Source organism: Populus alba, chromosome 7, assembly GCF_005239225.2.
Source record: "Populus alba chromosome 7, ASM523922v2, whole genome shotgun sequence".
In the NCBI taxonomy this organism is placed as follows: Eukaryota; Viridiplantae; Streptophyta; class Magnoliopsida; order Malpighiales; family Salicaceae; genus Populus; species Populus alba.
In genome coordinates, this window is record NC_133290.1 from 1,514,809 (window position 1) to 1,537,864 (window position 23,056).

Here is a 23,056-nt window from a genome sequence, read left to right on the forward strand (position 1 = left end):
TTATTATTTATTTGGACTTTTGAGTTTTTTCTTTTTAACAAATTTGGACGTGTTTGATTCAGTTTAGAGCTTGAGTTACCACAATATTAAGTTAACAGGATGATTGGATTTAAATTGGATTCATCAGTGAGACTCACTCGTTTAGTGTATGAGGTTTCTATTTAGGGCATAAAATATTTCGAGAAGACTAATTGGTAATTAATCTGACATTATTCTTTGAATGATTTTGGCTAGTGAAAAACCATAAATGGAAATGGTGGAAGGCGCCTCTCTATATTTGCTTTGACAGAGCTTATTGTGGACCGGCCATGCCAGAAAGAAAATACGATTTAAATCCCCGATCGATCAAGGCAGTTTGGATAATCAGTCGGCAATTTGCTTATTATCCATTTAAAAGCAAAGCAAAACAAAAAATTTCCCATAAATATTATTCCACCAATCAAATAATTGGAATTTCAAGTTTAAATCACTATCAAGCCAGCAAGTGATGGATCAACTTTATTTGAGAACTTTCATTGATGGTTCCTACGTTGTATGCTTCTCTAATTTGGATCTCTTAACAAATCTCATAAGCTACATCCAAAAATCTCTTTAATTTCTATACATATCTCATAACTTACATTCAAATCTTATTTTGGAGTGAAATTATATTCAAAACTTAACTGTTTTCTTGCATTCTTATCATCATAATCGTTCTAAAGATCGTGTCAAATTTTCTCATCGGCTTAGAAAGGGTACAGATTGTCTGAAATTTCATCATGAGTTTGCACTTAAGGAGGAGAAGTGTGACATAATTTTTTTTTTTTTTTTTTTGTGAATATTCTAATTCGGATACGTACAGATGGGATGTCTAAGATTCACGGAAAAAATGGAGCTTCAGTTTATAAAACTTGATCTAAACATATATACTTAAAAGTGTTAATATATACAAGAATTATGCAGAAATTACAAATAAATATATTACTACCATGATATAAATTGTTGTGGTCGGTTATCGGCTATTTGTTCCTGCATTAAAGAAGAAAAAAGAGAGTTCAAGTCGGTGAAAAATTAGTTTTCCATTAGCTTCCTGCCACAGAAAACCACAGTCCAAACACACCTCTTCCACGTATGTATAAAAGTAGTAGAAAGGTATTACGTGTGATTTAAATATAGTATAGAAAGATTTTGGTTTGTATCACACCGAGATATGGTAAACAGAGGGATAATCTAGGAATGATTATGTTGTCGGAAGAGATTATTTATCAAACGGTAACGTTTGTTCCATCTACAGAATGTATTGAAACCATTACATTTTTTAATGTTAGGACATGTAACAATGGAGTTTGCATTTACTTAATTTAAGCGTAAGAAAAATACACTTTAGTTTGAGGTTTTATGTTTAAAAATATGTTTAAATTTGCGGTCGAAATTCAATTTCATAGTAAAAATTAATGTCTTTTATGTTATGAAACGCATTATGAATACAAAAAGAAAAGAGAAGATAAACTGAGTTTGTCTTTGTTTCTCAAAGATGACGAGGGGTGATGGTAGGTAAAGCTTCATACAGAAACAAAATGGGGGCCCAGTTTAGTACGTCCACACATACGACCAGTTGGTGACCAGAAAGGCCAAGGAATCAAAACCCTATACATGGAATCATGGATCATGGATGAGTTGACAGAGGACTCCGGTAGAGAGAGGAGGGAGAAGGAGACAGTCGGGTGGCCATTAACGACCTATTGCTCGTAAATGGAAGGTAAGCCCTCAAGAGATGAGAGGGACAGGGAGAGGGATAAGGAGACGGTGTCGTTGGAAAGTGAGACCTTTGAATGAAAATGAGAGAGATGAGATGAGGTCGATGAGATTCATGGACCAAAAGCTGACCAGTCGTGTGTAGCAGAGTCCCATCACTTGGGCCCATCTTTGATGCCTCTTTATTGATTTTTTTTTTTAACTCTAGCATAGTAATAAAATAAAATAATTCTGTATAAAAAATATTTTAAAAGATCATTGCAGTTTATAGAATTGTAAATAATATTTGTTCCTTGTTAGCAACAAGAATTATTTGCAACTCTCTCAAATGATAAAATTATTAGACATGAGATTTAATAAAAATAGAAAAAGAAGAGAAAAATAAAAAATAATTTTTTTAAGACAAATCTAAACTTTAATGATAACAATACTGTATTATTGAAAAGATCTCAAGGAGACAAATTCAATGACACTAATAAAAATTACCAACATTGATCGGAATGAGCCATATGAGTAGCCTAAAAAAATGATTCCCTGACATTTTTGGATACTCGAGTAACACACTCCGTTTACTATTTTTGATATTTTTTGGTGTTGTTGAGTTCATCTTTTCAAGTTATTTTTTATAATATTGGTGGTGTTGTTATTAGAGTTTTTATGTGTCTCCAATTTTATTTTATTTATACTTTTTTCTCCCTCCTTCATAAATTACAAGGAGGAGAGAGGAGAGAGAAAAAAAAATAAAGAATGAAAAAATCCAGAAAGGCACATCAAGCTCCGATGATGAACACAACCGATACCATAAAAAAGATTCTCGATAAGAATGAATCTAACGACATTAAAGGTGTTAGAGCTTACTAACTTTGAACCTCGTATGTGATCTACTTTAAGTCACGATGATCCTTTTTTGGTGTCGTTAGATTTGTCTTTTTAATATATTTTCAACGATACTTGGGGTGTTGTACATCATCAGAGTTTTGATGTGTCTCTAAAAGTTTTTTTTTTCTCTTCTCTCTCTCTTCTCTTGCCTCTTTTTTTTTTTTTTTATTGAATCTTGTGTTTAATTTTGTAATTTGAAAGAACACAAATATATATCACTTGTGATTTGCAAGTTGCATATATGTTATATATGCAACTCTCTATACTATATATTTTTTTAAATATTTTTTTGCATTGTATATTTTATTAATTTTTTTTACCATGCTAAAAAAAACTCCCTTTCTATTAGCTAATGAATATTCAAAGAAAATTTTCATTTCAATGGAAAAAGAATAGGGAAACCTCAATCCATAATGATAACCAGTTGTTTGGGGTCTCCATTAATGATAGGATTACCAAGTGATGGAACATTTTTTTAAGATAAACCAATTTTAGGCTTGATAGAAAAAATTCGAGTGGTTGAAAAGGCTACTAACTTTTAGGGGGAAAGCATACTAATTAACATAACTATCTTTTAATAATTTGGTTCATCAACCGAATTAATTATAAGAAGAGTTAAGAAATGTGGGGTGAAAGCATAGCTTTTTTGTAAAATTATATGCATGGATTGCTATAATATTTTTGCATGTTTTTTTTTAAACGTGGTTTTTTTAAAATTATTTTTAATTTTAATTTTTTTAATATTGAGATGATTGAAAATTTAGTTTTGTATTTTTTTTTTTATAAGGTTAACAGGTTTGTCATGGTAACCTAGGTTGCTCTTAGTTTATGGATTTGGTTTTTTTTAATTGAACTTGATTTTTTTATAGTTTATTTTTTTTTTTCTTATATTGTTAAAAAAATAATTTTAGAGAAAAACCATGTTATTAAATTTTATGAAGTAATAAAAATTAAAAGATGTGGGGGAAATCATTATTCACCCAACATTACCCACTGTGGCATTGTGGAATTACAAATCTATTTTTGGAGATTGTTGAGAATTTAGTTTCGTAATTTGTTTCATTTTATGTATTGTTTACAGGTTTTTTTTTTTTTGAAAGGAATAAAAACAAATAATGTTGTTTTAGTGGAAAAAATCTGTTTTTTTTTAAATAATGTTATTTTAATATTTTTTAAAAAATTAGTTTGATCTTGGTAAACCCTTCAAACCTAAAGTCTTGAGTTGGGTAGATTTTCCAAATCAAATCTAGTACATCCCATTCTTATATGTGGTGATTTTATGAAAAATATTATTTCATATGTAAATAGAAAGTGATTATTTTTCGAGACAAGAAGTACTATATTCATTGTGTTAAACTAATTAACATTCTTAAAAAAAAATTAAATTTATGTTTTGATTAATATAAGAGGACTACTTGCAAGTATTAAAGAATCACATTCTTGTCATCTTGATCGCGCATTTTTAGCAGGATAATTCTATGATAAAATTCGTAGAAGAAAAGGCAAACCAGAAAACAAAAAACCCTCTTCGATTGGCAGGCAATGAAGGGCTGTTTGAATTGTGTGGTCGAAGCAAGCACCACCTGGAGTATTAGTCTGGATATCTTGGTTGGTAATAAACAATTTTTTTTTTCCTGGGATAAAAGCTGGGATCATATGTTAAAGAAATAAAATATGAAGGTAAAAGCTTTAAGGAAGTAGACGAGGGGTTCATCAAGCTTTTACGAGCCAGTTTATCTAAGCCATTGCTTTTGCTTTTTGAATTGAGAAAAAGGTTGAAAAAACATTGTCTAGATCCATGCTTTTCAACTAAAAAATAAAAAAAAAGAAGAAACTTAGACAAGGAAAGCGATGGGTATCAACATCAGCAGAGATCAAGGAATGAACTTCTTACGTAGTTATCATTTTTGTTTGACTAAGGCGAAGAAATGTGTGGCTGCCCTTTGCTTCTATTGTGAAGTTGCATCATTGCGAAGGTCATAGGATGGAAGAAATCCAAAGGAATCTTCGTATATGCCATGGATTAGTGGAAAAGAAAACAAAAAAAATTGTTATTTCAGAAGAACACCATCCCCTGGATAGCACCATGCACATAAATTTGCCCTTACAAGTTTGATTGTAGTTTATCCCTCTAATTAGTGTCCTGTAAAATTTCAATTGCAGAGAAAGCTCCATTATTTGAGGCGACGATGATGACCTGGATAACTTAATTTACGAACATGATCAAACCTTGAATTGTTTGCTTGGTATTTTGGTCTGAAAATGGCCCACAGCCATTTTTACTCCAAAGTCTGAAGGTTGGCTCGTTGGCTGCCATCGATTCTCTTGAAAAACCTTTATTTTTATTTTTTTTCCGGCAAAGATCACAGACGTTTAATTATTATATTGAGATAAAGAAAAAAGATAATATTGACTTTATATTTTAAAAAGATAAAAATTCACTTTAAAACTATTTTAAAAACAAATTTATTTTATTTTATGTTATTTATTTATTTACATATCTTTAACCAAACACAATTTTATTTTTTTTATATCTGTTGTTTTTATTTTGAAATACTAACTAAACACAATTTAAAATCTAAAATAAAAAAAATATATAACATTCATAATCTGAACCAAGAGATTAGAACAAGCAAATGACAAACACTATTTATTGAATAATATATAATATTCAATTTTTTTTATTTATCTAACAATTTTTCATAATAAAAAATAATTAGATATGAAAATTCAAGTAAACATGAAAAATTTTGAGACAAGAAGACTGGAAATACCAAGAAAATCAGCATGCACAGAACAGGCCGGAGAAGGAAGGATACGGAAGCTGAAGAAAAACAGGGTCCTCTCTCAACAGATGTGGGTTGTGTCTGTGGCTTTGTCCCAGTTTCATGTTTGATACAGTATAAGCTGCAATTCAATTCTTGAATTTTAGAATCTTAGATACTAATTCATCAATGTTCTTGTCGGAAGAACCACCTTCACTAACAGCCTCAATAGCCAACTCTCTCCATTTCTTAGCATTCTTTCTCATCTCTTCGCCCTTCTCTCCCTCCATCACTTCCTTGATACAACACTCAATCTCATCTCTTGGCACGATTCCTTCCTCATCAACCTTAACTCTAATTCCCACTTTCCAAACATCCTCTACCAGCTTGGCGTTTGGTGGCTGGTCAGTCCACTGCGGCATTGCCACCATTGGCATGCCAAGACTCAACGCCTCAATTGTTGAGTTCCAACCGCAATGTGTAAGAAAACACCCCACAGCTTCATTTGCTAGCATTCTAACTTGAGGGCTCCACCCCACCACACAACCCTTTTCACCTAAATCCTCCAAAAATGTTTTGGGGAGATTGATTTGCCCAGATTCCCTTATTACCCACAAGAAATAGTAATTACTATTCTTTAAGCCCCAAGAAAGTTCTTCAATTTGCTTCTCACATAGGTTAGAAATGCTACCAAAGGCCACATATACAACTGACCTTGGTGGTTTATTGCTGATCCAATTGGTGGAAATAGATGCGTGTAATGTAAAGAGATCAAGATTATAGTACTCATCGTCTTCAATACGCTTGTCCAAGTATCTTGATGGAACTGTTGGTCCAATTGTCAATGTTGGGCAGACTTTTGATATTGTATCCACTGCCTGTCCAGAGAAAACACAGAATATGATTTTGTTTTTTGAACCATGTCAGATACAGACTAATCTCCAACACTTGATAGTTTATACATATGAAACGATTTATTGCACCAGAATTATACTATGTTACTGTTTGTCATTGTATTCCAACACCTTACAGCAGCTGCACATAAGTATAATTTTTTTAATGGGCTTGTAGGGCTGGGCCTAGGGCTTACGAATTAGGGGTGGGTCAGGAGCTTTTCTACCCGTACTGGGCTTCGCTTTGGTTTTATTTCTGACGTGGTTTGTGCCTTCTATATGATATGATTTGCATCAACCATAATTGATTGATGATGTTTAGAATATCTTGATACTTCAATTAAAATAAAAACATAAAGAGGGTTTACTTTTTCACTCCATGAACGTTGGGAAGTCCCCCATCGGTAGAATAGAACAGAATGGAAGCATTAATTAAAGAGAGCTAGCTAGAATTGAACAGTGTAAAACATAATTTACCTCAGCCTCTAGTTTGTAGAAAGTGTTGATAAGAATGTAATCAACTTTGTCTGTATTGGAAAACTGATCCAGCAACATCTTGAAGTAAGCAGGATACGAGCCAGGGACGTTAATGAAGGATGGCATGTCTCGAGACTCAAGCAGAGGCAATCCAGGAATGGAAACAGTTGCTGAAGTAATTGGCAAACTCAACAATCCTTGCTGAATGTTGTAATAAATATAATCAACTACACAAGGTTGGGTGAAAAAGGCAGCTCCCATGACCTCGGAATCCTTAGCAACATCCAAGGCCCAATGCAAGAAAGGCTCATAGATGACACAATCAATAGGGTATGGTGTGCTTCGATACTTGACAATAAGTTCAGCTAAGGTTTTTGAACCTGCTGCCTCTAGCTTTTCGAGATAGAGTTCACTAGAACCACACGCTGGAAAGCCTTCCTCATCAAAACCGTCAGAAATTACATCAAGATGAACAGAGCCGATTGAGGAGCCGAGCTTCATGGACTTGGCAATGAAAATGGATGTTACAAGAGTGGCTTTGAGCCCTTTGGAGATCAAACGCCTTGAGAATTGCATCATGGGATTTATATGGCCTTGGCCTGGATATGGAACTAGTAGTACATGCCCTTTCCATGACGACTCCATCCCTAAATCTCTCCCTCAACTTGAGCTCTCTTGGTTACGACTAGCACCGCTACTACCCCTCGTTTGTGGAGCTAGAGTTTACAATAATAAGAAGATGACATGAAAAACCAAGAGATAAGGGAAAACTTTTGAGGATTTTTCTCGCGGCACGTGTTTTGGACTTCCATTTATTAAGACTAAAAATTCTCTCGTGTTACTTTCGAAATGTAAAATAAAGAATTATATTCTTGTTTGGGCGAAGGGATTGCATTTGTTCAATTATTGGAGATTTTAAAGGCCAAGACCTTAAAATGCTTCAAATTAATAGCAGAATCATGCCTTCACAATTATTTTGGAAAATTCGTAATACACTGTGTTTCGAGTAGTTTTTTATCAAAAGAATGTGCATTAATTGCCTTTGGCCTTTGCTAAATATCCACTTAATTGGTACTATATATATGCTAGTAAATAAGCCTCTAGCTACCAAAATGTTATCATCATTGAACTCAGGACGTAGCTACCTCTCTGTCCACAAAATTGCAAATGGAAAGACTCCTCTAGGACAACCTGTTTGGTGGTCCTTCCATGTAAATAGTGTTTTTTTTTTTTTTTTGCCTTTCAAACATAGCATCTTAGCGTTGAAAGTTCTTCAGATATGGATGCATTAGGAATTTTCATGCGACAAGCATCTCGAGTGACCATGTGAGATTTGGATGCATTCGGACTTTTCATGTCTGCGAAAAACAACTATCTGCAGACAAGTCGATATATACTGCTATAGGATATCGCACAATTTTAAAAATCATTAAAAAAATCATGCTATGACAGCTCACACTTATAATTATAGAGATCATGATGATCGTGCTAGGATATCTCACAATCGAACATCATGCTAAAGATTGTGAAGATAATGCTAGCTAGTATGTATATTCTATAATTCTAAAGATCATGTTATTCATTTCTTAGTTTTAATTTGATATCAAAGCAAGTTGTTGTATATTGCTCTAAATATTAGTTTCTGTTTTTATTTAGCTGTTTATTTGACCACTTTAAAACAACTTGTTTCAATCCTCTTCATTCTCTAGATGATTTCTTATTTATTATCTTTTTTAATGATACATCAATTCATGATTTATTGATTCATCATCCTTAAAATCTCTATTATTTAAATAGTTTGAATACTCTCATTTTATTGTTATAAAAACCATCATTATGCCTTTATGGTATTCATTGTTTATTGTTACATCCAAATAGCAAGCATGAAAGTTTGACTTGGAATTTGATTTATTGAACATTTTTGTTCCCTGTGATTTTTTTATTGTTGCAAGCATATATAACAACCTCCTCCTAAATTTATTTAATGATAAAATAAGGTCGTTTATCAATTGTGATCATTTTGACAAGCAAATGAGGTTACAACAGCAATATAATGGTGTTAATATACGTCAAACTCATGAAAAGTAAAATTATCATGAGTTTGAGGGGGCGTGTTAAGAAATTGTGACATGTTAAGAAAATAATCAAGGTAAATATTCTTGATCATTTTCTAATTAATAAAAGGATAAAAAATAAAAAAATTATTTCAATTATCTAATTAAAGGAGATGATCAAGCATTTTATATAATTTATTTTATTATATTTCTTTATATGTCTTGCTATATAGCTATATAAACTCCACATGAGTTAACTTAATTCACATATATTAAATTATTAAATAATATCATTCTCTTTTATTTTTAAATTTGTACGGATCATCTTGTTGTTGTTAAACTAGTTATTCGATATTTAAAGGGGATTCTAGACCACAACATATATTACACCAAACACTCTTTACAATTTAATAAATATTGTGTACAATTAAAAAGCAAGATGTTGTAGCACGCTCCAGGACTAAACTAGATTAATAAGTGTCGCACATATGTGACGTTGCGATGATTTTTCTATTGGAGCAAAATCTTTGTGGTGATGAAGAAAAGAACAAGAAGTTCTTATTTCTTATTAGTAAAAAAGAAAAGAAATGGAGTCGTCACTTAGTATTTTGATTACTAGGAACCTTTACTGGTATCAGGGTCTAGATAAAGGATCTGATTGTATATAGGGAGGACATATCGCCCCTAGTACATCTTACCTAAAGTAAGTTGTATTGTTTGTTTGTCTAATATAAACTAACTTATTGTTTCGTATTTCTAACCATTGGTCTGGTTATAAAGTTTGGAAAAATTCCTTATCGGTAAAAAAATCTTTATTTTATCAAGTTAAATCTTAACCATTCTAATGTTAATTTCTTTTTTTAATTTTCTTTTAATAGCTGGAATACGTCCTTATATATAAGTTTGTGATACTTGATATTCAAACAATCAAAATAATTTTTTTTTAAATGCAAACCAAGTTCTCATGTATTTCATAAACTAGTTATTAAATCTAAAAATGATTGCAAATATATCAACAAAACTATTTTTCTTGAATTTTTGTATTTAAAGATGCTAAGAATGTGTTTGAGATTGTGGTAATAATAGCGGTTCAAAGTGTTTTTCACTTAAAAATAATCAAAATAAAGTTTTTTTTTTATTTTTTAAAAACTAATTTTGACATAAGCAAATTAAAATGATCCAAAAACATATATATAAAAAAAATTCATTTTAAGTAAATTTTTTTTTTCAAAATTTGAGGGAACGGGGTGCCAAATACACCTTAAATCATGCCTTGTATGTTGTTTTTATTTTTATTATTTATGAAAATATAATTTTTTATTTTTATTTTCGAGAGACGTTTCCATATATAATTAAAAATATAAGGAATGATTTTTTGTTGTTTGTATATAAAACCAAATAAAATGTGCAACCCGTGTAAACAAAAATATATACACTCAGCCCATGGCATGAATTAATACAGCCCAAACAAAACAAAGAAACAAACCATGTTCGGCCCATATAATCAAACCGAAATCAAACCATGTTCTTCCACATTTCTTGTCCACCATCATGGTGAACTTCTGAAAACGGTGTGCAATAATAATAATAATAAAAAAGCTAGAAAAAAAAAAAGTATGACACTATCGCGCAACATTAGAGGCATGTACATGCTCGATACCTAATTTATAGAAGCTGAAGTGGAAGCTTACTAGGAATTTAGCTATAAAAATGCAAGTCTCAAGCAAATTCTATGAGTCTTTTGAAACATCAGAACATAGCAATGGTGACTGATGTATAGCCCAAGAACGATGCTAGCAGGAGAGAACAGAAAAGGAGATGCTCCCATGTCTGTTGAATGCATGCTACTATAGGTACTTCTGTTGAATGCATGTTGGACCCTTCAATTCTTATGAGCAAGTTATGAGTTAACTCTGCTGCAGGTTCAGGGGGCAGCTCAACAGAAAAATCTGAGATTATTTGCAGGAGAAAATCACGATCGCTAGCCCATGCAACAGAGCTGGATTCTATGTCATCTTCATCTTCATGCGTAAATTCTTTAGGACAAGGACTCTTAAACTCGCCCACTACTGTTCTGTACTTGTCACGGAGTTTCCAATGATGATGGAGTCAAGGAATTGCCAAAGATGATGGAGAAACTCCCAGTCAACAGCTTTTGAAAGGTATGCTGACACTTCTTATAGAGGAAGTGATTATTTGGAATTGAGATTAAACCTGTTTTTTTTTTTTTTTTTTTTTATAATTATAATTTGATTTGTTTTTATTTTTAATTTTTTTTTTAAAATTTTTTTGGATAATTTTGATAAAATATGTTGATGCCAAAGTGGTTCTTGATTTTAGATTTCTTCAATGTGGTCTTCAATTGAAATTTATATTTTAAATTTCTTTTAATTAAGTCCCTAATTACATCAATTTAGCATTTCAAAGTTTCAATTGTCTCTAATATTACAAATTTTATGAATTGATTTGAATTAGACCTTCAAACTTTATTTTTTTTTCAATTGAGTCATTGATTAAATCCACAAAACCCATTAGAAGTTTAATTAAGTCCTTGAATTTAATTAATTCTTTCAATTTTTGTCCAATAAAGTTTTAAACTTCTTTTTTTTTAATTAAGTCCTTAAATAAGTCAATTAAACTTGTTAGAAGTTTAGATTTCAACCTCAATTTTCTTTCAATTTTAGTCAAGTTTGGATTTCAACCTCAATTTTTTTCTTTTCTCCATCATAGTTAGAGAACTTTATTTGTTTACATGCTTCTTAAAGAATCCCATGTCACTCTCAACACAACACCTTGCCTATAGGTTAATAACTTTGGAGTCCTTTTTGTTGTCTTCCAATCTAATTGAAGTGGATTATCACTTTATTAGGAAGAAATTTTTTAATAAGAACATTCAAGATCATTACATTTCTACCAATGATAAGCTTATGGTTCTTAATGCCATGTGACAAGCTTATGGTTTATTCTCTCACCATTAGCTTGAAGATCATTTTAGGATATCCTATGATCTTATGATCTTAAAGATCATGCTAGGATATCATGATATCATATTTTCCCAGTGATAAACCTATTGATATTTAACCAAGGCTCTTACTTCCTTTCAGTTTTTAATCCTGAAGATCATGATATCATATCTCTCCTTGTGCTCCCTTTCCTCCTATGTTTTCATGTATGTCCTCTTTATATATTAGAATAATTTTTCAATTTGTTAAACCATTATATTTGATCCTTATCCTTTTGATTATTTTTTTTTTTTTAATAATTTATAGAATTGGAATTCTTTTTTAATCTCACCCCTTTCATTTTTTTTTATTTTTTATTTTTGTTCCTATTCTTTTGATTACTATTCATCGTGTTTATGGTTTTTTTTGGGTACTATTTCATCCTCATTTTTCCTATCAAATTTGATTATCATTGTTTTGATTGTCATTTTTTTTTTACTTTGGAAAATTTCTTAAATTGATTTTTTTTATTTCATTATTCAATATTAAATTGGTTGGGGTTTGAGCTTTTTGATTATGCCCGAGTATAGAATTTCATGAGTTGTGGATTTTAAAGGTTAACAAAGGTTTAGAAGGTTCACTTAGATTTACTTGTTTTTTTTCTTTTCTTTTTTTAAGCTCGTATTTATTCAGTTTCATTCTTTAACATTTATTTAATTAGAGACAAAACTCTTCTTTTTTTTAGATTTTTTAAAACATACTTGTGTCAACCGAGCATCTTTTTTTACTAATAAAAAAAATATTCTGGTTTATGGCGTGGCAAATGACCACAAATCTAGTCATAAATTACAAATCAATTAATGTAAATATTTAGAAGAATATGATTACTTACAAAACATAAAACAATTTAATATATGAGATTGATGATTATAGGATATTAGATTTTTAATTTCATTGATATCCAATCCAGTCCTTCAATTGTAGTTAAAATTTATACTAGTCTAGCAGTTAATCTGGTCAGCTTTGAGCTTGAATTGACTTGGTTGAAGAAAAATAAAAAAATTTGACTTAATGCGATTCGATTAAAAACTCCAATCGATTTAAGTCAAAACTCAACTATAAACTTTTTAATTTTTTTTTAAATTTTTTTAATTAAAACAAAGTTATTTTAATCATTGATTATATTACCCAACATGTGACCGGATCACCACATCCGGTTTTATAAGTAACCCATCAATCTAATAATTAGAACGTGCAAGTTCGAAGAATGTATTGTAATCTGCAGTATATGTCATCGTTGATAACGTGGAGAGTTCCTTACCATCCACTCACTTCCAAAATACTCTTTTCACTATTGAAATGAATCAATAAGGAGCCCTACGGAGAGGGTGAGAGAGATGGAAAAGATGGTGAATAGGAGCCATGTACTAGTGGTTCCACTGCCAGGCGCAGGCCACATAAATCCCATGCTGCAGTTCTCTAGGCGTTTGGTCTCTAAAGGGCTCAAAGTCACCTTCGTAATCACCAAATTCATATCCAAGTCCAGGCAGCTTGGCTCATCAATTGGTTCCATTCAACTCGATACCATATCAGATGGCTATGATGATGGATTTAATCAAGCTGGTAGCTGGGAACCCTATCTTTCAAGCCTACATGATGTTGGTCCAAAAACCCTATCAGAACTCATCAAGAGATACCAAACCTCTTCATGCCCTATCCATGCTGTAATATACGAGCCTTTCTTGGCTTGGGCTCTGGATGTGGCAAAGGATTTCAGGTTATTTGCAGCTGCTTTTTTTACACATGCTTGTGCCGTTGATTACATCTTTTACAATGTCTACCATGAAGTGTTAAAGATGCCAGTTTCTTCAACCCCTGTGTTGATCGAGGGAGTACCACTACTGCTTGAGCTTCAAGACTTGCCAACATTTGTTGTTCTGCCGGATTCATATCCTGCTAATGTTAAGATGACCATGAGTCAGTTTGCTAATTTGGACAAGGCTGATTGGATCCTCATCAACACTTTCTACAAGCTGGAGTGTGAGGTAGGCAATTTTGTACCGCATAATTGGACATTAAAACTATTTGCACTTCTTTTATGGTTTCTGGTAAAATCTCAATCTTTTTCAATTTCCATCCCAAACCAATTCATTTCATCAATTCCATCCCAAATAATTGTGAATTGTAAATGATTAAAATTTGAAACTCGTAGCAGTAAAGGTAACAGAATCATGAATATTTAGAGATAAATAATTTGAACTTGTTGTGTTTTGATGTTATGTAAATTAAGGGTCCAAATTAATCTCCACAAATATTTTGTTGTTCCTTCAGGTAGTGGATACAATGTCAAAAGTTTGCCCGTTATTGACAATTGGACCAACAATCCCATCAATATACTTGGACAAGAGTATTGAAGATGAGGATGACTACGGTATTAGTCTCTGTGAAATAGACGCATCTCTTTCTATTAATTGGCTCAGCACTAAGCCCACTGGATCAGTTGTATATGTGTCCTTTGGTAGCTGTGCTACTCTAAGCAGCAAGCAAATGGAGGAAATTGCGTGGGGCTTAAAGAGGAGCAATTTTCACTTCTTGTGGGTGGTGATGGATTCTGAGAAAGGGAAGATCCCACAAGGGTTTGTGGAAGAAGTGGAGAATAAGGGATTGCTAGTGAATTGGAGTCCTCAAGTGAAAGTGCTAGCAAATAAGGCTGTGGGATGTTTTTTCACACATTGCGGTTGGAACTCAACAATCGAGGCATTGAGCTTGGGTGTGCCAATGGTGACAATGCCAGGATGGAGTGATCAACAAACGAATTCTAAACTCGTTGAAGATGCTTGGAAGGTGGGAGTCAGAGCTAAGGTTGATGAGCATGGAATTGTGAAAAGAGAAGAGATTGCCATTTGCATAAAAGAAGTGATGGAGGGAGATAGAGGCAGAGAAATGAAAATGAATTCCAAGAAATGGAAAGAGCTGGCTATCGAGGCTACAAGCGAAGGTGGAACTTCTGATACTAACATTAATGTACTGGTAGCTATGTTGAGAAGCACCAAATGATTTAAATTATGTCACCTTATGCACAATGCATTTGTATTTTATTTTTTTCTAAGAAATTAGAGTTAGAAAATAATAATAATTGAAACTCGTTAATCCAAATAAAGGAAATTACATAACTGATGAGGTGATTTGTCACCCACGATAGAAGATACTTTTGATTCTAATCTCTTCACAATAATGCACATGTATTGCCCTATGATTTGCTTGGGCATATATTTTGAAGACATTTATCTAGTTCAATCCACGTTCTGCACAGAGTTGGAATTTGAAATCGCATGTTTCACTAAAATATTTGTATCCTCAAGTCCTGTCACATTGATTATGGCAGGGTCTAGTAATCTATGGTTTATGTGAATATAAATGAGAAAAGACCCACATGGACCTCCATATGTTCAAAAAAAAAAAACAATTTGATGAGAAGGACAGAAATAACAAGTATCCATTATTGCAGAGTGATATTTTATTAAACTATCGTGATTTGTTTTTGTTGATTATAGGTTGCACCTGCCCTGACTTCATCTCTATAATGCCTCTCTATTGTGTTTGAGTGACAAGAATTGGAAAAAAAATGGTCAAGGAAAAAAGAGCAAGGGAAAGTCATGTCCTAGTACTCCCTTTGCCTCTGCAGGGTCATATAAACCCAATGCTGTAATTTTCACAATTCCATTATTGCAGGGTCATGCTTGTTCCTTGCTATTTCTGTACCAGGTAGTGAACTGGATGAAATCAACATTACTGCTTTTTGGTGCTTGAATGTCGCACTTTTCCCTTGCAAGCAAAACCTTGAACATCATTAGCCTAGTGTTCATGTACTAGCTGTTGAGACATCTGTATTGAAGTCATTTGGACACAAGATGAACATGAAGAGGATAAAACATGCTGCTTCTTCAGCCAATACAAAATACTTACTGGTTGCGACCCACAAGTAATCACCATTATTGCGATAGGAAATGATTTTATGGAATAAGGGCCCTCTCATGCCCGAGACCCCTTGATTTATGGAGAATGGACTTCTTTTTCGTTTTTTAAATAAAGGTTTTTTGTGTGAACATACTCTGATAGATAATCATGTAAGTTAGACATTACTCTACCTTTATTTCTAATGTTGTTAATTGGTCGCAATGGTTTTCACTACAGTGATGCCTCGACAGGTTATGTCTCGCATTAAATCTTGATAATGTTAGATATTTCTTGGTCATGAAAGTTGATTTCAGATATTGCATCAATAAAACTATATAAAGAAGAAGAAAAAGATGTTTAGTTTTACTTGGGAGCAAATCAAACTAAATCATTCATGAATATATAAGTACTAAGATTAATGATATAATTTTAGAAAATTCATGTTTTCATGTTGGCGTGTGATGCTTTTGCTCTTACTTGGATTCAATAAAAGCTTGAAGAGCTTGATTGATATAATAAATACATCTCAGAACGCTTAATTATTGAAATCTATAAACAAACAATTATATATTTATTAACGACCAAACTGATATGAAGAATTTATACAATAACTTGACAGATCTGATTGATTGGCCACGTCATCATGTTTTGGCATTAGTTGCGAGGTGGTGAGAAAATGTTTAGGAGACATTTGTAGGGATTCAACATCAGCTTCAAGCATCTTTACAACTTCATGCATTGAGGGACGATCCTCGGGTTTTAATTGTATACACCATGATGCCACTATAATCATCTTCTTTGTTATCTTCTTTTCTTGCTCTGTGGTGTCTCCTAGTACTTCTAGGTCATTTCCTTCACAAACTTGCTCATAAACCCACGAAGGAAAGTAGATTTGGCTTGCATCCTCTACCAATTGACTCAAGTTCTTCTTTCTTCCTATCATGTCCATTAACAACATCCCAAAACTGTAAACATCTGCTTTGTAAGACACACCTCCGATATTTTTGTAGAACAATTCAGGAGCTATGTATCCCATTGTTCCTCTAGCCGCAGTGAGGGCAACAATGCCATTATTTGTTGGGTACAATTTTGCTAATCCAAAATCTGAAATCTTTGGAACAAACTTCTCGTCGAGAAGAATATTGTGAGGCTTGATATCAAAATGCAAGATTTGCATATCACAACCTTGATGTAGATAATCAATGCCACGAGCAATCCCAAGAGAAATGTCAAACATTTGCTCTTTACTTAGTATGACGCTACCTTGTTTAGGAAAAATATACTTATCAAGAGAACCATTAGGCATGAACTCATATATAAGACCACGCTTTGATCCCTCGGTGGTAAAGCCTATAAGTTGCACCACATTGACATGGTAAATTCTTCCGATGGTGTTAACTTCATTGATAAAGTCTTGTCCATTAGCTTTCGAATTGCTCAAGATTTTTACTGCTGCAAAACGACCACTACGAAGCTTTCCTTTATAAACTGAACCAAAGCCCCCCTCACCCAACTTCTCCTTGAAGTCATTTGTTATCTTCTTAATCTCTGAATAAGAATACCTTACAGGCATGAGATTGTTATTATTTTGCAAGAACTCTTCAATGATGTCATACATTGATAAGTGCCTTCTTCGCCATGTGTAGATTAAATAGGTCACGAGACATGAAAGCCCAAAAAGGAATAATATTGCACGAAATATCACTGTGCAGAGAAACAACAAGAACAGTCAATGACAGAATGAAATAGTGTTAATTTGATAGATTGCCACATCAAAATCATTTTATAAATGAAATGTGATTTCCATTGTGTTTGCCTTGATAAATCCTTACAAGCTTACTATGTATCGATGAAAGCATCAATTTTTTTCAAATCTCAAATCCATTGCACCAAAAGGTAAAAACTTCTTACAAAAATGCAAGAAAAAAAAGATTTTTCACGGAGCATCTTAGTGAATTTTGATTTTATCCATCTTAGCTTTGGATTTTTTTAAGTCATTAAAGTTGCTAATAAAATTAAGGAATTAGTAGAAAAACTAAAAAGTTGAAGGGCTTATTTCCACGAAACCAAAGTCAATGAAGATACTTTCTTGCGCTTTTCCATTTTTCTTTTAATCTTATGTTTTGATCTTACAATGCACACATTTCATGTTCCACAACGAATCCAAAGAAGCATAGGAAAGTACTTACAAGTGAAAATAAGTAGTGCTATGAGCAAAACTATGATTATGCTGAGAAAATCTGAAGATATGGTCTTGGTCCCAACATACGTATAGTATTCTGCCATATGAAAACATGTAGATATTGGAAAATAAATAAATAATATTAAAAAGGTTTTTAGATGAACTCGATAATCTCAATATTTACATGATAACTTGAGAGTTATTGTAATGTACCTTTGTAAATTCGGAATCCCAAATGCGATTGTCCTACAAGATTTATAGAAAAAGAGAAAAATCAATATGGGAAATCTTATAGATAGTAAACAAGTGGCAATCATGTACAAGAAAGAAATAAAGTAATTAATCATAACTTATTCCCTATATAATGCTTTTAAATGGTTTTTCTTCGCATATTGTCTATCATTAATGAAACAATTCCAGATTACAAAAAAAAGAACTCTAAATTAACTCACCCCCTCTTCTTGAATAGTATATCCATGTCCCGCTTGGAAAATACTTGGTTATCGGCCCGTAGACTTCATTGCGAAGAAAAGAGAAGGTCATGTCAGTGTTCAGCCTTTGAAGAACCAATTAATGCAATTAAAATTGTGTTCCATGCATGCAGTTTAGACTTCATGTTTGAGTAAAGAAAAAGGCAGGTTCTTACTGAGATAACTGAGTATGCGATTAGTCAGAAAGTCTGCAAGAAAAAACAAATAATTGTTAAGGAAAAACTAGTGATCTCAATAATTGGTAATATTTATTGGCAGACAAAGACAAGCTGTGTCACCTATTGCCACTCTGATAGGAGCACCATTGAGGCCTGCGTTCATATAAAAGAAGAAATCATCAAATTACTTGAGTTTTGAAGGTTAGCGTTGTCATTGAATACCTAATTGATTGAAATAAAGAACCGTAAGATCAAATAACAAAAAAAGCTTGATAACCAACATGAAGTAACAAATATAAAGGACTGCCAAGGAAAGCAACAGTCAAGCAAACGAAAAAAGCTGCAACAAACAACTGAAAAGGCAAAACCACAGGACATGAACAATCTCTGGCCCAGCTGAAATAAAAAAACAAGCTTGATAACCAAAACAGTACCACACTCCAGCAGCCAGGAAGGAAATGAAGATTCGAAGTTGTGTTTAATTGAGATATGAAGGAAATATGTATATAGCAAGAGCTTGAAGACACAAACATTAACACTTTAAGTAGAATCAATTTTCTTTCTTTTCGTTTTTTTCCCCTTTTTTTGTCATTACGATATACTGTTAAGATTGATTATACTACCTCTAGTAGTTTGAAAAAAAAAAATACAAAAATAGTTCAAAGCCACCAAGAGCTAACAACAAGAAGAAAATATGTATGATCAATGGGAAGATATCTAGGCCAGTTAACTTATAACAAAACCAGAACAAGATAAAGGTTTAAGCAATGTCACAACAACAAGACAATGGTCATGGATTTGCATAAAACACCTTCTTTTATCAAGTATAAAATAGAGAGATTTGTGCTGTTATGAAATCTATATTCAAATTAAGGTAAGCTGAGAGAGAGATAGAGAGAAGAAAACGCACCGTATGAATCACAATATGTACTATCATAGTTGCAGTACTGGATCTCATTGACAGAATCACAACAAGCTGAGTACCATGAAAGCTCAAATCCATATAACAAAATATCATGGACATCTCTATAGGAAATATTGGTCATGTTTTCTGGCATAACAGATCCAGGGGCAGAATAGATCAAATTTATACGGCATAAGTCCGGTACCTTCAGCAAGTCGGCAGCAACCATGACATAGGAGTAACCTTCCGCATTGCGGGAGCTGAACGTAGAATTTAATGCAGTAGAATTTCCATTCTTGCAAGAAGAAGCATCCACTACATAGTCTGGAGGACTCAGTACAGGATTTTCGCAAGTTATAAAAGTTAATCTAAACGTCATGAAGTCGGTGCGAAGGTTGTCGAACCCGAAGTTATATGGAAGATAGTTCCTGTAGCTGATGTAATTATCATATGCGATTAGAGATCGATGAGGGATGGAGAAGCAATCATCCTTCTGAACAGCAGCTTCCACAAGTCGAACCGTGAAGTTACTGTATTCGATCGCCTGAACATAATATTTCACCGTCTTCAAGTATAAAGTTGGACGATTGTTTTCACAAACAAGTTCATAACTTTTGTGGCCGCAGCTTTTGGGATCGGTTTTTAATCGAAAAGGGTAGCTGATATTATGGATGTTGCCACAGGAAGAAGGAGAGCAGTAATTGCTGTTCTTTCTAGCGCTGCAGCCATGGTGGATGGCTATGATCTGTAGAAAAAGAAGGGCTGCATATGCACCAAAGAGGTGCCTTAATGTTCCACTGAACATCAGGACACCAATCGTTTTGTTACACTTTGGACATGAGTTTTATAGCATATGTTTTAGTAAATTACATGAAGAGCTCCTACCAAATTAAGAAGGGGTGGGCAGCTGCTTTATGGCTTCCAGTTAGGAAAGTCAAGCTAGTCGACATGATTGAGCTTCTTGTTTTGGCATGATTTGACTTTACACGAATCTAAAGTAATGAAGATGGCATCTAGATCTGAATTATTGCCATCAAATTTGAACATTGAATTGCAGTCCACAGGGCTTGGCTTTTGGATATGGAAAATCACTGCTCGCGGAAGCCAAGAGACACACGGTCTTTTGTTCAGAATTAGTAACCTGCCGCCCATGTGGAAGGTGGCAATCTACAGCTAAAAAGATAATGAACATGGAAGTGTGAAAACAGAAGAGATTGCTTTTTCGAAAGAAGAAGTGATTGTCATTATAAGGAGTTGATAGGTGGAGGAGACTTCAAATTCAAACATCAAAGAACTTATCTCTAACTTGACCAACATCAAGTTGGCATAATCTTGAAGTTTCAAGGTTGCCTCAATCTTTTATTAAACATGTTTTCCTACTAAAATCATTTGATTAATCAAAACACGGGATAGTTTTTTAAATTATAATTTATATTTTTTTTTTAAAATTACAACCGCAAAAATTACTATATTACCGAACAAACACTAAATGATTGCATTTTGAGTTTGTTTATTAGACAAAAATCCTAAATGGGAGAAAATAAAATTGAACAGGAAAAGTCGTTGCATCGGGTGTTTCATATATATATCCATTTCTACGAGCAAAAGTCGTTGCTTTTTTGGCCTTTGCCACATGCAATATGCTATAAAATAAGCCAACTTGTAGATTAAATATCTATCGTTGGATAGTTGTCAACATTGAATTGAGCAATCAGTAGGTAGCTAGTTCTTCGTCCCCATAATTGTAAATGGAAATACCAGTAGGCCACCTTGTGGGTGGTCCTTAAACGACGTGCATATATAGTTGTTTTTTTTCTGACAGACTTGGCATTCAAAATTCCAATGCATCCACCTCTCCTGTGGTCACCCGTGATGCGTCAAGTCTCTCTTCCTTCAATATATATGGAAGGTCAGATTCGAATTGCATCGTAAATTATTAAAGATAATTTTATATTAAATTATTGGATTGAATTAAAATTTTATTAAAAAATTTTAAATATAATTTTTCATGTTAAAGTAAATTTTCAGGTGAATCGGTGAATCGGTATTTGGTAAGGGCTTACAATATAAATTAGAATAGGCTATATAAATTTTATTATTTATTTTCTTTTAATTTATGAATTTTCTATTTGTCAAAAATATTTTTTTATGAAGATGTGACAACTTGTTTTGAAAATTTTCTAATTTTACAAGGATCTTTAATGAGTTGCAACATAATTTTCAAGTATGGTAAGGATTCATTAATGTTTCAAAACCATTTTCTTAAAAAGATTTTTCATTCATCTTAGTTACACAAGAAAAAAAATAAGATGGTATTTAATAACATTGATTTTTTAGGATCATTGGACAGATAAAGACTTATAATTTATGAGTTTTATTTTTATTTTTGTTAGTTACAGCTCAAGCTTATTTGCACTTAATTAATATTTTTTTTTAGTCAGGATCCAAGACTTACTTGAATTAGAGTTTGAGTTTATTAGTAAAAGGTTTTAAGTTAGTTTTTGTAAGTGGATCAATTCAGCCTACAATAATAGATCTATTAGAGTTAATTTTTCAAAACTATTTAAACACATTTAACTTAAATTTTGACAGCCATTAATGAATAATACTTTTAAATTTTTTAGTTTTAACGCGTGTAAGAGATTCTTGTATTTTTTAGTTCTTTGAATAAACTGAATCTGATTTATCAAAAATTAACTAGTTTTGTAGTATTATTCGAATTTTATTCTAATAGTAATAGTGTTTTAAAACAAGTTTTGATTGTATCAAATCTATTTTGACGATCAAATCTCAATTTTAATTAAAGATTACTTGAATACACAATCACGAGGTTGGCATATAACAGACTACTTTCTTCTTACGACTAAAATTGGTATCTTTCATATTAAATTAGCATAAAATCTGGGTTTGCGAACATTTATGGAAAGGCTGACTTTTTGCCCATGTTTTGCCCCAATCACAGCTTTTAATTGATCACCCGCGGATGAAAATCACATGTTAATGTCCAACATATCACCTAATTCTCTCCTTGACGAATCAAGCGAAAGGGGCGGACTAGCACTTAAGCCTGTTTCCATTCCAGATTCATCAAGGCAATTTTCAAGGATTCGGTTTTTATGGAGTCAGTGATTGTTTTCTTTCATAAAAGGATTGATATTCTCCTATAAAAGGCCACTTCCAGACACAAAAAAAAAAAAAAAAAAAAAAAGGGGGAGAAGGAAGGCGAAAAAAAGAAGAAGAGAAAAATTGAAAAGAGGGGTTGGAATTGAAAAAAACAAGAAGAAAAAGCCAAGGTGAATAACAGCTATTGCTAGTCTCTTGTGGATTTTATTGGTGAAACAAATATTTTTCCTTTTAAGAGTAGCACCATAATCTTTCTAGGTATGTTCCTTTTTTTGGTTCTTAACACTTAAGTTTGCTCCCATGAATTCATTCCACGTATGGGTGTTTTTGTTTGTATAAAAAGAAGAATAACGAGAGAATGGAATTGATTTCTTTTTGAAGAGATGTTTAGAAAAAGTTCCAATTTGATTGATCATGATGAAACCAGCTTCACTAAAATCAAAATTCTCTCTGTGAAAAGCTTGCATTAAAATTGTGAGGACTTTTCCTCAGTAAAC

The 23,056-nt window shown here is 32.7% G+C and overlaps 3 protein-coding genes across 5 annotated transcripts; 1 reads left to right on the forward strand and 2 right to left on the reverse strand.

Moving 5' to 3' along the window:
* Window positions 1–5,236: 5,236 nt before the first annotated feature.
* LOC118059598 (UDP-glycosyltransferase 74F2-like) lies at window positions 5,237–7,561 on the reverse strand. Its single transcript, XM_035072508.2, has 2 exons — window positions 6,749–7,561; window positions 5,237–6,256 (listed from the first exon to the last, which is right to left on the reverse strand). Exons 1-2 carry the CDS (start codon window positions 7,391–7,393, stop codon window positions 5,528–5,530), a joined length of 1,374 nt encoding a protein of 457 aa, XP_034928399.1. The 5' UTR covers window positions 7,394–7,561; the 3' UTR covers window positions 5,237–5,527.
* Window positions 7,562–13,012: 5,451 nt separating this feature from the next.
* LOC118059599 (flavonol 7-O-beta-glucosyltransferase UGT74F1-like) lies at window positions 13,013–15,891 on the forward strand. 2 transcript variants are annotated; one of them, XM_035072510.2, is made up of 3 exons: window positions 13,013–13,789; window positions 14,076–14,742; window positions 15,299–15,891. In XM_035072510.2, exons 1-3 carry the CDS (start codon window positions 13,142–13,144, stop codon window positions 15,346–15,348), a joined length of 1,365 nt encoding a protein of 454 aa, XP_034928401.1. In that variant the 5' UTR covers window positions 13,013–13,141; the 3' UTR covers window positions 15,349–15,891. The 2 variants fall into 2 exon arrangements, with proteins under 2 accessions (XP_034928401.1, XP_034928400.1); XM_035072509.2 differs by lacking the exon at window positions 15,299–15,891 and having other exon boundaries at window positions 13,015–13,789; window positions 14,076–14,917.
* A 360-nt stretch (window positions 15,892–16,251) lies between these two features.
* Window positions 16,252–20,430, reverse strand: LOC118059600 (LEAF RUST 10 DISEASE-RESISTANCE LOCUS RECEPTOR-LIKE PROTEIN KINASE-like 2.5). Of its 2 annotated transcripts, XM_035072511.2 has the most exons (7): window positions 19,443–20,429; window positions 18,653–18,685; window positions 18,530–18,562; window positions 18,336–18,398; window positions 18,097–18,129; window positions 17,891–17,980; window positions 16,252–17,405 (listed from the first exon to the last, which is right to left on the reverse strand). In XM_035072511.2, the coding sequence occupies exons 1-7, from the start codon at window positions 20,239–20,241 to the stop codon at window positions 16,276–16,278; spliced, it is 2,181 nt and encodes a 726-aa protein (XP_034928402.1). In that variant the 5' UTR covers window positions 20,242–20,429; the 3' UTR covers window positions 16,252–16,275. The 2 variants fall into 2 exon arrangements, with proteins under 2 accessions (XP_034928402.1, XP_073266602.1); XM_073410501.1 differs by lacking the exon at window positions 17,891–17,980 and having other exon boundaries at window positions 19,443–20,430.
* Between the last annotated feature and the right edge of the window lie 2,626 nt (window positions 20,431–23,056).